The following is a 13,502-nucleotide window of genomic DNA, read 5'->3' as shown; positions in this document are numbered from 1 at the left end:
CAATCCTACACCACCATCCTCGGTCTTCTACCTTTGAGAAAGTTGAACATCCAAATGGCTAGTTGTTCCTGTATTTTGTGTGATTTAACCTTACTAACTAGTCTACCATGTGTAACCTTGTCAAATGCTTTGCTCATGTCCATACAGACCATGTCCACTGCTCTTTGAGCAAGTGACAAAAAAAAAAAGGCAAGTTAGAGACAATTTCCCATGCAAAGCCATATTAACTAACCCTAAATCAATCCTTGCCTTTCCAAATGCATGTAAATTCAGTCCCTCAGGATTACAGTGAAGAACTTGCCCACCACTGATGTCAAAGTTTACCACTATGATTCCCTAGCTTTCCTCAGTCCTTCTTAAATAAGAGCACCTTGGTCTTCCAGCACCTCGCCTGTGGCTGTCAATGATTTTAATCTCAACAAGAGGATCCTGAAACATCTTCCCTGGCTTCCCAATCTTCTGCAATACACTCATGAGGTCCCAGAGATTTATCTACCTTTATGCATTTTTCAGACATCCAGCACCTCCTCTCCTGTAATATGGATACATTTCAGGACATCAGTATTCACTCCCTAGTTTCCATGTTCTTCTCCTTAGTAAAATACAGATGTGAAATATGTTTACTGTCTCACCCATCTCCTGCGGTTCCACATGGAGACCGTCATATTGATCTATAAAAAGAAGTCCTGTTCTCTGCCTAGTTACCATTATTTTAAATGTATTTGTAGAATCCCTTTGGACTCCCCTTAACTATTTGCCAAAACATTATGTCCCATTTTTGCCCTCCCGATTTCCCTTCAGCATACTCCTCCTGCTCTTGTCGTCCTCGGGATTCACTTCATCCTCATCGGCAATACCAGATATCTGCCTTCTCCTTTCTCTTGAGCGCAGTCTTAGTTTGTCCTGTCATCCAGTATTCCCTACACCAACCAGCCTTGTCCTTCACACAAACAGGAACATAATGGCTATGTGCAACACCATTTGCAAGCTCTCAAACTGCTTCTATCCAAATGCAGCAAGATCAGGATAATTCAAGCTTGAACTGATTAGTGGCAATTAATATTTAAAGCCATAGAACTACCAAGACAACAATCTAACCAAATTGGCCCTTGACAGTGATTGCAGAACCTATTATTCTCAGTAGTTAGTTATCGCTGACCAAAAATTGAACTGCCCCAGCCATAAATTCAGTGGCTACAAGCACAGGTCAGAGGTTTGGAATTATGAAATAATGACTCACCCGAGTCCCTAAACCTCACTCACCATTTACAATGCTCAAGACAACAGTCTGAGATGAAATACTCTAATTGCCTGAATGAGTGCAGCTCCAACAGAGCTCACACTGTTCGGTTCTTTCTCGTGAAATTCCAGGACACTTGATGCAACTGCAATATGCTAACTTCTGTGAACAGTCAAAATTTATTAAGCCCAAGTTTTGGAGGATCACTTAACACTTTTCGCAATGCTTGCAAAGCATGTCAAGAGAAGCTCCTTGAACAAAGGAACCAGTGCTTCATTCTGACAAAATCTCTCAGTCAGTAATGCCCACAAGACTACCTCCAGCCACTCCCCCACAGTCACATACCACTCAAGACAATGCAGTGACTTGACCATTTCCAGAAACAATGTTGTGCAAAATCACCACTTAATAGCAAGATCTATTGTAAATCACTTGAGTATGTGGTGAGAATTGTAATTGCAAATGTTCTTATTGATTCTGAATAGGAGGAGATGACAGTAAATTCTTTGGCATTGTACCAGCAAGATAGAGAAACATACCACCCTACTCCCAGGACATCCAATTTCTTACAAGTCAGAGCAAATTAACCCGTTAACATCTCATCATCATCTGACTTGACTAGTTCCACATCGACAAGCATTTACTCTCTCCACCTTCAGTCGCAGGAGTTTCTACCACTGAAAAATTCACTACAACTTTCAACTGCACCTTCCAAATTAGTTACCTCTGTCACTTAGATGATCAGGTAGGCCATAGTCTACCTCCAAGCCACACAATTCCAATTTAAGTAATGTTGCCATTCCTTCAAATGGGGTTAGGTTGAAAAATCAGAACCCCCCTCCCCATGGGTGATACTAGAGCCAGGAGTGCAGCAGTTCAATCATTCAAGGTGCATTAGGGATTGGTGATAATCACTTCATACATGAAAGGGAATTTTTTTTTGTTTTTTAAAAACTAAAAAGTAGGTTGCACTACTCCATGTCTGGAATTGCAAAACCCTGGAGGCAGTACAGGATGAACTTTTCTTCCAAAGTAGCATTACACTGGCTAAAATCTCTATGAAAGGAGGAATGTGATACTGGAGATAGATTTTCCCCTCAAGTAATTTTTCCACAAGAGTGGAAGTGCAGTCACTGAGCAATTAAATGGCTAGCACGCAACTTTGGCAACAGGCAGTGCATTTAAAATGTGCAGAAGGTTCTCATTTCCCTCGCAATGAGAATTAAACATAAGAAAATAAAAGAAAGATGAAACAGAACTTCTCATGTCATTTGTGTCCAAACTGATGATTCCACTCAAACTCGAGTACAGATCAGAAATTGCTGCTAAGTTGCTGGACTTCAGCATGTCTAGACCCATTAGAACATCTTTGCTTGCTTTGTGAAATTCAAGATTGTTAAATGGTGACAGTAGGCACAATATTCTGCTCTTCAGCTACCATTCTGATAGCTACAGGAAATTTAGTGATTGCTTAAAAAGAAATAAAATTCAAATATCTATTATTTCAAAAGTGGTAGACAACCAAACCAAAAAAAAAGTGTATAGATTGTTGTTCTGTCAGCCTAAGAAACAAACAAGGTTGCAGATAGACTAACGTGGGATAGCAAAAGATTATTCACTTCAGTTGAGGGAGTAGAAAGCACGTTTTAAGAGGCATCTAGTTGCAACATTTATTTTTAAAGAGGACTCACATTTGAATGCTGACTTCTGTAAAATGTTGAATGATCAGTTAAACAGGTAAGTGGCATGCTAGACTTTGTTCTAAGGACTTGTAACACAGTCTACAATTTTATTACAATTAATGACTACACATGCAATAGTTTGGCTGTTAAAAGGAGAATGGTCTTATAATCAATTGCTCATCAGGGATTAACATGGTGGGTTTGTTTAATTTTAAAAAAGTAAAGCACATTACAAGTTAGTGGAATGTTGCTAGCTAATTGTTTATACAATTTCTGTTTTAGGACCAAGATTGGAGATGCCACAGATTTGGTCATGATTCTGTGACCATATTTAACATAATGATGCACATTTTAAATGGAGATCATTTGTTTGAATCTGTGTACAATGGGACACCACTGATTTCCTGGTCATTTACAGTCCACTGCCCATTGTTCCAACTCCATTTCCCCACACAGAATTGACATTAAATTGTTGCTCTGTGCACCTCAACATGAACATGAACTGAGTTGATGCTATTTGTGGGGGATTCTGATACCCTCAGGAAGTCCTTTTTAACAAATATTGAAATGTTTTTTCTTAACTGTTCATTTGAAAATAAATAAATACTCAGAAGCCCAATCTACCCCATTTAAAGTTCGCAACTAAAAAAAAAACTGCCATATTATACTCAATGGTAAGTTACAGAAAAATTCAAAAGTTGGCTAGCTGGTTTGAAGGAGGAGAAATTTAAGAAATTAAAATCTAAGTTGCTGAAACAAGGGAATTTGTTATCAAGTTGATATATTATCTTCTCCTTTTAGTTTTGACAGAGATAGAAACCACCTCCTCTGGGGAATTAGATACTATATTTTCTTTGATCTGATATTTAGTGAACTCCACTCCCGATTAGTTCATTTCCTTAGGTCTGGTATGCTCACCTCTTGCTCAATTACAAAAGTCAATAAAGTTATTCAGCATGTCTGACATTGTTTGATGAAGAAGTATAATAACTACTTGAGTTGCAAAAACAAACTGACAGGAACATCAAAATTTTCAAAGTGGACTGACTAAAACTCCAATGTATCAAAATTTAAAGAAATGTACCATACCTGTACTGTAAAATCCAGCTCTTGCAAGGTCAGCAATATTAAGTGGAAAATGCACTTGACATTTGAAGGTTTGAAGGCGTGAATCTAATGTCTGCTTGTCTTGATGTTTAGGTAAGTGAAAAGCATTTGCTTTAGGTTCATTTACAGACTGATCAGCAGCTGTTGTTTCACTGCAATTTGGATCAATTGGTATATTTCCAATAAAACGCCCTGAAACAAACGCACACATGGGGAAATGTCTCTTGTGTTCAGTCATTGCTCGATCTCCAGGTTCCCAGTTTTTCATTAACCCACCACAACAAAAGCACTGTACTTGATCATCTTTGCACGTGTAATAAAGTCCTGCTTTAGCAAGGTCTTTTGGTGTTACAATTGCATAACTAGGCCATTTGGCAAAGGTAGAAAGTCTGGCTTCTTCACTGCACATTGCAGGATTTTTGGGTCGTAGATGGGACAGGTCTTCAATACTCTTACTTTTCACAGGATTGCTGAGAACTTGATTACAATATTGGTGGACAACATTCAAATGGTTGCAAGGGCCATTTTCTGAAGCATGAGGACTAGTTGCAACTGCTTGATCGGAATTTGCAGGGTCATGAGATGTGCCTGAAAAACTGGAGCTTGCAGTTTGTTCATTCAGGCTTGAACCATTAATAAATGGACAAGCTGGAAATAGCTGCCTGTGTTTTCGTACAGCAGAATCTCCATGCTGCCAGTTGTCTACTGCACCATTACAGCTGAAACACCTAACCTGGTCTTTGATACCTGTGTAGAAGAAACCTGCTCTGGCTAATGTTGCTTCTGATACTGGGGAATCAGATGGAAAGTTGATAAATGTTCCAAGCCGATAGATTTCATTTGAGAGATCTTGTTTACAATCAGTTGTAATATCCATGTTGGGAGAACAAAAAACTCCACTCAAGTGCTGGAAGCCAAAAGGTTCTTAATATTTTCTATGTTCTGGTGTCTTTCCAACGTGGCTCAAATAGTCAACTTCTTCTGCAGAGATTTCACTGTCAAATTTAAGCAATCATTACAAATCATTTCTTCCCCAGAATCTGCTGCAACATCAAAAACAGAAAACTGATTAAACCATGCAAACTTTTTATTGTACTTACAAACACTTGGCAGTGAATTAGAAACAGAAATATTTGGTTTTAAATTAAACATAGAAGACCAAGTACTCCCAATGCTCATACCGATTGGGTAACATTGACGAGAAAATGAGCAATAGCTCAAAAATCTACCAGAGATGGTACAGACTGGACAATCTGACTGTTAATATGCAAAGGGATTCAAAGTCAAATTCTACTGATCAGTGCAATTTTCAGGACAGCAATTGAGATATGTGAACAAACAGTACTCACAAAAACACTTTCATTATAGAGTACCCAGGTAAGTGAAAGCAACAAACTATTTTCAACAGAACATACAAAGAGGAGAAAGTGAGGAATGCAGATGCTGGAGATCAGAGTCAGAAAGCATGGTCCTGGAAAAGCACAGCCAGTCAGGCAGCATCCAGGGAGCAGGAAAGTTGACATTTCAAGACCAAGCTCTTCATCAGAACATACAACTGTAATCTCTTATCAAGAGAGTCAATATGCACTGGTTTCATCCAAATCATACTGATAGCTCTTCAGAACAACTCCAATCACAAGCTAGTAATGATACAGAAAGTGAGTAGTATTACAATTCCTCATTTCACTCAAGACCAGTTGATATGTGATATTACAATCTGATCAATTTGATTTAGTCAATTTCCTTTGAGCAACAAAACTTGCAGGAAAAATTTTTTTACTTCATGCTTACTTCAAGAATTCACAACTGTCACAGTGGACTGATAAGCTCTTTGTCACAAGGGGGCACCTGTTCATTAGATATGCATGCATCAACTGATCAGGGCTACTTTGAAATATGTCACATTAAGGAATTCTCTTCTTCCAAATTAAGATTCAGAACAATTTCTAAAAACAGACTTGACCAGATATAGATTTCAATTGAAAAAGCACAGAAGAAGCCAAACAACCATTTAATAAGTTCACATCAGATGAGCCCTTATCACATTGGTCCACAAGCTCTATTTTGCCAGATCTTGTGTATGAAATATGAGCTGCCAGAGGAAGTGGAGGATGCTGGTACAGAATTTTAAATGGCATCAGGATGGGTACATGAATAGGAAGGGTTCAGAGGGATATGGGCCAAGTGCTGGCAAATGGAACTAGATTTATTAAAGATATGTGGTCTGCATGGACAAGTTGAAATGAAGGTCTGTTTCCAAGCTGTACATCTCTGCGTATGACTCTGTTCAATGAATAAGACAAAACATTTGGTTTGAGCCTTTTGCACACATTGAAGCACCACTGTTATACTTCACGTTCAGCAAGTCTGTTCTGCCCTCCTGAGGCTACCAATTTCCTCACCTCCCAATTTCCCAGCTCTCAGTTAAGTACTTGAACTCTTTCCACTGATTTCTGGCCCTTCATCTCCAGGTGTTGTTTTTATTTGTTGCATAAGGCTCCCTCACCATTTGGGTAAACTTAATATTCTACCTGTGCTGTCAACCTCAAAATTGGGAAAAAAACTGTTCAACTGCAAACTGACTTGACACACTGCTTCTCCAACAAATATGGAGATCTCCCAGACTTCTGTATTTCAGATAAACCCAGCCTAATTAATCGAGAGAAAAAAAAAAAGGAGGTCCTGCCTGATCCAAATAGTCGGAGAGTTTAATTATAGAGCAGGATTTTAAAAAGTCATTTGGAACTGACTGAAAATGGAAAAAGCCTTGATGTTGGAATCAGTGGACCTTCTTTGCAATTCAGTAGCTGGTCAAGAGCTCAGAATGGAAAGTGGGAAATCACAAGAAAATGGTGTAGGGTTTCATATTGGGATCACTGTCAAGAATCACTTTGGCATATCAATGAGGCTACCCACAAGATTCCTGAGAAGTGCACTCAAGTTAAGTATTTAAAACTAAGTAGCTCTTTGGCCTGCTTAGAATTTCTCCTCATGTGGCGCTCGCTTGTCATGGTGACTAAAGTGTGGCACTGTCCAAATTCTGGATCAGTGGTGCTGGAAGAGCACAGCAATTCAGGCAGCATCCGAGGACAGGCAAAATTGACGTTTCGGGCAAAAGCCCTTCATCAGGAATAAAGGCAGAGAGCCTGAAGCGTGGAGAGATAAGCTAGAGAAGGGTGGGGGTGGGGAGAGGGTGGCATAGAGTACAATAGGTCAGTGGGGAAGGAGATGAAGGTGATAGGTCAGTGAGGAGGGGGTGGAGTGGATAGGTGGAAAAGGAGCTGGGCAGGTCGGACAAGTCCGGACAGGTCAGGGGATCGAGTTGCTGGAGGTTAGAAGCTAGGATGAGGTGGGGGAAGGGGAAGTGAGGAAACTGTTGAAATCCACATTGATGCCCTGGGGTTGAAGTGTTCCGAGGCGGAAGATGAGGCGTTCTTCCTCCAGGCGTCTGGTGGTGAGGGAGCGGCGGTGGAGGAGGCCCAGCACCTCCATATCCTCGGCAGAGTGGGAGGGGGAGTTGAAATGTTGAGCCACTGGGCGATTTGGTTGATTGGTGCGGGTGTCTCGGAGATGTTCCCTAAAGCGCTCTGCTAGGAGGCACCCAGTCTCCCCAATGTAGAGGAGACCGCATCGGGAGCAACGGATACAATAGATGATATTAGTGGATGTGCAGGTAAAACTTTGATGGATGTGGAAAGCTCCTTTGGGGCCTTGGATCGAGGTGAGGGAGGAGGTGTGGGTGCAGGTTTTACAGTTCCTGCGGTGGCAGGGGAAAGTGCCAGGATGGGAGGGTGGGTCGTAGGGGGGGGCGTGGACCTGACCAGGTAGTCACGGAGGGAACGGTCTTTGCGGAAGGCGGAGAGGTGTGGGGAGGGAAATATATCCCTGGTGGTGGGGTCTGTTTGGAGGTGGCGGAAATGTCGGCGGATGATTTGGTTTATGCAAAGGTTGGTAGGGTGGAAGGTGAGCACCAGGGGCATTCTGTCCTTGTTGCGGTTGGAGGGGTTGGGTCTGAGGGCGGAGGTGCAGGATGTGGATGAGATGCGTTGGAGGGCATCTTTAACCAAGTGGGAAGGGAAATTGCGGTCTCTAAAGAAGGAGGCCATCTGGTGTGTTCTATGGTGGAACTGCTCCTCCTGGGAGCAGATACGGCGGAGGAGGAGGAATTGGGAATACGGGATGGCATTTTTGCAAGAGGTTGGGTGGGAAGAGGTGTAATCCAGGTAGCTGTGGGAGTCGGTGGGTTTGTAGAAGATGTCAGTGTCAAGTCGGTCGTCACTGATGGAAATGGAGAGGTCCAGGAAGGGGAGGGAGGTGTCAGAGATGGTCCAGGTAAATTTAAGGTCAGGGTGGAATGTGTTGGTGAAGTTGATGAATTGCTCAACCTCCTCGCGGGAGCACGAGGTGGCGCCAATGCAGTCATCAATGTAGCGGAGGAAGAGGTGGGGAGTGGTGCCGGTGTAATTACGGAAGATCAACTGTTCTACGTAGCCAACAAAAAGACAGGCATAGCTGGGGCCCATACGTGTGCCCATGGCTACCCCTTTGATCTGGAGGAAGTGGGAGGATTCAAAGGAGAAATTAAGGGTCAGGACCAGTTCGGCCAAACGAATGAGTGTGTCGGTGGAGGGGTACTGTTGGGAACGTCTGGAGAGGAAAAAACCGAGGGCTTGGAGGCCCTGGTCATGGCAGATGGAGGTGTAGAGGGATTGGATATCCATGGTGAAGATGAGGTGTTGGGGGCCGGGGAAACGGAAGTCTTGGAGGAGGTGGAGGGCGTGGGTGGTGTCTCGAACGTATGTGGGGTGTTCCTGGACGAGGGGGGAAATAGGACAGTGTCGAGGTAGGTAGCGATGAGTTCAGTGGGGCAGGAGCATGCTGAGACAATGGGTCGGCCAGGGTGGTCAGGCTTGTGGATCTTGGGAAGGAGGTAGAACCGGGCAGTGCGGGGTTCCCAGACTATGAGGTTGGAAGCTGTGGGTGGGAGATCTCCTGAGGTGATGAGGTTCTGTATGGTCTGGGAGATGATGGTTTGGTGATGGGGGGTGGGGTCAGGGTCAAGGGGGTGGTAGGAAGAGGTGTCCTCGAGTTGGCGTTTGGCTTCAGCGATGTAGAGGTCAGTGCGCCAGACTACCACTGCGCCCCCTTTGTCCGCTGGCTTGATGGTGAGGTCAGGATTGGAGCAGAGGGATTGGAGGGATACTCTCAACAAACAGTATTTCAATTCCATCTCAAACATCAAAAACTGTAAGTACAACAAACTTTTATCCACCCACCTCCATAACCAGCGCTCCTCGAACATTCCAGAAGATTCCCCTGGCCTCGGAAACACCATTAGCCATGCGGCTGATGCAGCTACCACCCCCACGCTGATTGATGATGTCACTTCTGCCACCATCATGGCCACTCCCACAGCCACTTCCGGCCCTCACATCATTGCCGATGCCACACGCTCAGTGACTTCCGCCACCCCTACTGCCATGTCTGCCGCCACTTCCGACCCCACCAGCGCCACTCACCTGCATTCTGCTGACACGCCCCCCACAGACCCCACTGTCACTATCCCCACCCCCCAGAACCCCAAGGGGAACACTACCCCTGCTCACGACTCCACCCCCATTGCCCCCACCATCACATCCATTCCAGGTACTGGCTCCGACCCCACTCCCAGCTCCACACCCACACCAGCTCCCAGCCCTGCCGAGTTTTCACCATCCCCCCCAGACCTCCCCCTCACTGAGGACGAACGATCAGTCCTCAGCAAAGGACTCGCCTTCGTCCCCCTCCGTCCACGCATCAATGAATTTAATACACGCCGTGACATCGAACAATTCTTCCGTCGCCTCCGCCTCCGAGCTTACTTTCACAATCAGGACTCCCGCCCACCTTCTGAGGACCCCATCGCCCACCTCCAACACACTGCATCCACCTGGACACCCCGCGCTGGCCTATTACCTGCCCTCGACCTCTTCATTTCCAACTGCCGCCGGGACATTAACCGCCTCAACCTGTTGACCCCGCTCCCCCACTCCAACCTCTCACCCTCAACGTGCAGCCCTCCAATCCCTCTGCTCCAATCCTGACCTCACCATCAAGCCAGCGGACAAAGGGGGCGCAGTGGTAGTCTGGCGCACTGACCTCTACATCGCTGAAGCCAAACGCCAACTCGAGGACACCTCTTCCTACCGCCGCCTTGACCCTGACCCCACCCCCCATCACCAAACCATCATCTCCCAGACCATACAGAACCTTATCACCTCAGGAGATCTCCCACCCACAGCTTCCAACCTCATCGTCCGGGAACCCCGCACTGCCCGGTTCTACCTCCTTCCCAAGATCCACAAGCCTGACCACCCTGGCCGACCCATTGTCTCAGCATGCTCCTGCCCCACTGAACTCATCTCTACCTACCTCGACACTGTCCTATTTCCCCCCTCGTCCAGGAACTCCCCACATACGTTCGAGACACCACCCACGCCCTCCACCTCCTCCAAGACTTCCGTTTCCCCGGCCCCCAACGCCTCATCTTCACCATGGATATCCAATCCCTCTACACCTCCATCTGCCATGACCAGGGCCTCCAAGCCCTCGGTTTTTTCCTCTCCAGACGTTCCCAACAGTACCCCTCCACCGACACTCTCATTCGTTTGGCCGAACTGGTCCTGACCCTTAATTTCTCCTTTGAATCCTCCCACTTCCTCCAGACCAAAGGGGTAGCCATGGGCACACGTATGGGCCCCAGCTATGCCTGTCTTTTTGTTGGCTACGTAGAACAGTTGATCTTCCGTAATTACACCGGCACCACTCCCCACCTCTTCCTCCGCTACATTGATGACTGCATTGGCGCCACCTCGTGCTCCCGCGAGGAGGTTGAGCAATTCATCAACTTCACCAACACATTCCACCCTGACCTTAAATTTACCTGGACCATCTCTGACACCTCCCTCCCCTTCCTGGACCTCTCCATCTCCATCAGTGACGACCGACTTGACACTGACATCTTCTACAAACCCACCGACTCCCACAGCTACCTGGATTACACCTCTTCCCACCCTACCTCTTGCAAAAATGCCATCCCGTATTCCCAATTCCTCCGCCTCTGCCGTATCTGCTCCCAGGAGCGGTTCCACCATAGAACACACCTGATGGCCTCCTTCTTTAGAGACCGCAATTTCCCTTCCCACGTGGTTAAAGATGCCCTCCAATGCATCTCATCCACATCCCGCACCTCCGCCCTCAGACCCAACCCCTCCAACTGCAACAAGGACAGAACGCCCCTGGTGCTCACCTTCCACCCTACCAACCTTCGCATAAACCAAATGATCCGCCGACATTTCTGCCACCTCCAAACAGACCCCACCACCAGGGATATATTTCCCTCCCCACCTCTCTCCGCCTTCCGCAAAGACCGTTCCCTCCGTGACTACCTGGTCAGGTCCACGCCCCCCTACGACCCACCCTCCCATCCTGGCACTTTCCCCTGCCACCGCAAGAACTGTAAAACCTGCGCCCACACCTCCTCCCTCACCTCTATCCAAGGCCCCAATGGAGCTTTCCACATCCAAAGTTTTACCTGCACATCCACTAATATCATCTATTGTATCCGTTGCTCCCAATGCGGTCTCCTCTACATTGGGGAGACTGGGCACCTCCTAGCAGAGCGCTTTAGGGAACATCTCCGAGACACCCGCACCAATCAACCAAATCGCCCAGTGGCTCAACATTTCAACTCCCCCTCCCACTCTGCCGAGGATATGGAGGTGCTGGGCCTCCTCCACCGCCGCTCCCTCACCACCAGACGCCTGGAGGAAGAACGCCTCATCTTCTGCCTCGGAACACTTCAACCCCAGGGCATCAATGTGGATTTCAACAGTTTCCTCATTTCCCCTTCCCCCACTTCATCCAGCAACTCGATCCCCTGACCTGTCCGGACTTGTCCGACCTGCCCAGCTCCTTTTCCACCTATCCACTCCACCCTCTCCTCCCTGACCTATCACCTTCATCTCCTTCCCCACTGACCTATTGTACTCTATGCCACTCTCTCCCCACCCCCACCCTCCTCTAGCTTATCTCTCCACGCTTCAGGCTCTCTGCCTTTATTCCTGATGAAGGGCTTTTGCCCGAAACGTCGATTTTGCCTGTTCTCGGATGCTGCCTGAATTGCTGTGCTCTTCCAGCACCACTGATCCAGAATCTGGTTTCCAGCATCTGCAGTCATTGTTTTTACCACTGTCCAAATTGTCAATCCAAAACACATTCAAATGCAAGGGTTCTTGCTGAAAGTTCACTAAAAACCCTAGTTCAAAACAGATGAACAAAATCTCCTATCCACTCATTACAGTACTTGAATGTGAAAAGTTACTAAGAATTTGCAATATATGTTGTTCCACCAACTCTTCCTATCCCACTCCAAAATAGCATCTTCGAAAAACACCACAAGTCAGTTTGGGGGAAAAAGGTTCCCTTTAACTGCCTATACTGACCTTTCTGGCAGTCAAGCAAACTTGCTCCATAGGCCGGATAAATGAAGAACCAACACTGTCCCCTGTGAAGTCAAGACATTGGTTTAACTGCTTCAGGTTCATTGAAAGCCAACAGCAAATTTACACAAATTAAAAACCTACTCCATGAGGTTGACTCCTTTGGACAGACCATTTCAGGTATTTAACCTGCAGTTTTTTTTTTGTACAGCGTATGAGCATCCACATCAAGGCCTGTCAGTCTCTATCAATTAAGTTTATATAGAGTCAGATGAACTGCACGGAAACAGACCCTTTGGTGCAACCCGTCCATGCCGACCAGATATCCCAACCCAAACTCGTCCCACCTGCCAGCACCTGGCCAATATCCCTCCAAACCCTTCCTATTCATATACCCATCCAACTGCCTCTTAAATATTGCAATTGTACCAGCCTCCACCACATCCTCTGGCAGCTCATTCCATACACTTACCATCCTCTGAAAAAGTTGCCCCATAGGTCTCTTTTATATCTTTCCCCTCTCACCCTAAACTTATGCCCTCTCGTTCTGGACTCCTACCACCCCAGGGAAAAGACTTTGCCTATTTATCCTATCTATGCCCCTCAATTTTGTAAGCCTCTATAAGGTCACCCCTCAGCCTCCGACACTCCAGGGAAAACCATCCCAGCCTGTTCAGCCTCTCCCGAAAGCTCAAATCCTCCAACCCTGGCAACATCCTTGTAAATCTTTTCTGAACCCTGTCATGTTTCACAACATCTTTCCGATAGGAAGGAGACGAGAATTGCATGCAATATTCCAACAGTGGCCTAACCAATGTCCTGTACAGCCGCAACATGACCTCCCAATTCCTGTATTCAATACTCTGACCAATAAACGAAAGCATACCAAACACCACCTTCACTATCCTATCTCCCTGCGACTTCACTTTCAAGGGGCTATGAACCTGCACTCCAAGGTCTCTTTGTTAATCAACACTCCCTTGGACCTTACCA

General features: G+C 46.0%; 1 protein-coding gene across 7 annotated transcripts in view; it reads right to left on the bottom strand.

Annotated features, from left to right (window-relative positions):
- Window positions 1-13,502, bottom strand: part of xiap (X-linked inhibitor of apoptosis) — a 34,660-nt gene that overhangs the window by 15,638 nt on the left and 5,520 nt on the right. For 4 of the 7 annotated variants that reach the window (XR_015758636.1, XM_087991970.1, XM_043704875.2 and 1 more), the window contains exon 2: window positions 4,012-5,072. Coding sequence is in view for 6 of the 7 variants with exons in the window: in XM_087991970.1 (XP_087848096.1) it covers window positions 4,012-4,906 (895 nt within the window). In the remaining variant the exon portion in view is untranslated. Of the gene's footprint in view, window positions 1-4,011; window positions 5,073-12,512; window positions 12,575-13,502 lie in introns of all 7 variants that reach the window. The other 3 variants (XM_043704880.2, XM_043704873.2, XM_043704876.2) reach the window with 3 other exon arrangements.

The sequence above is a fragment of the Chiloscyllium plagiosum genome, unplaced genomic scaffold (genome assembly GCF_037043375.1).
Source record: "Chiloscyllium plagiosum isolate Xiang-an unplaced genomic scaffold, Cpla_swu_hap1 HiC_scaffold_11, whole genome shotgun sequence".
NCBI lineage: Eukaryota > Metazoa > Chordata > Chondrichthyes > Orectolobiformes > Hemiscylliidae > Chiloscyllium > Chiloscyllium plagiosum.
This window is presented reverse-complemented; position numbering and strand designations above follow the sequence as displayed.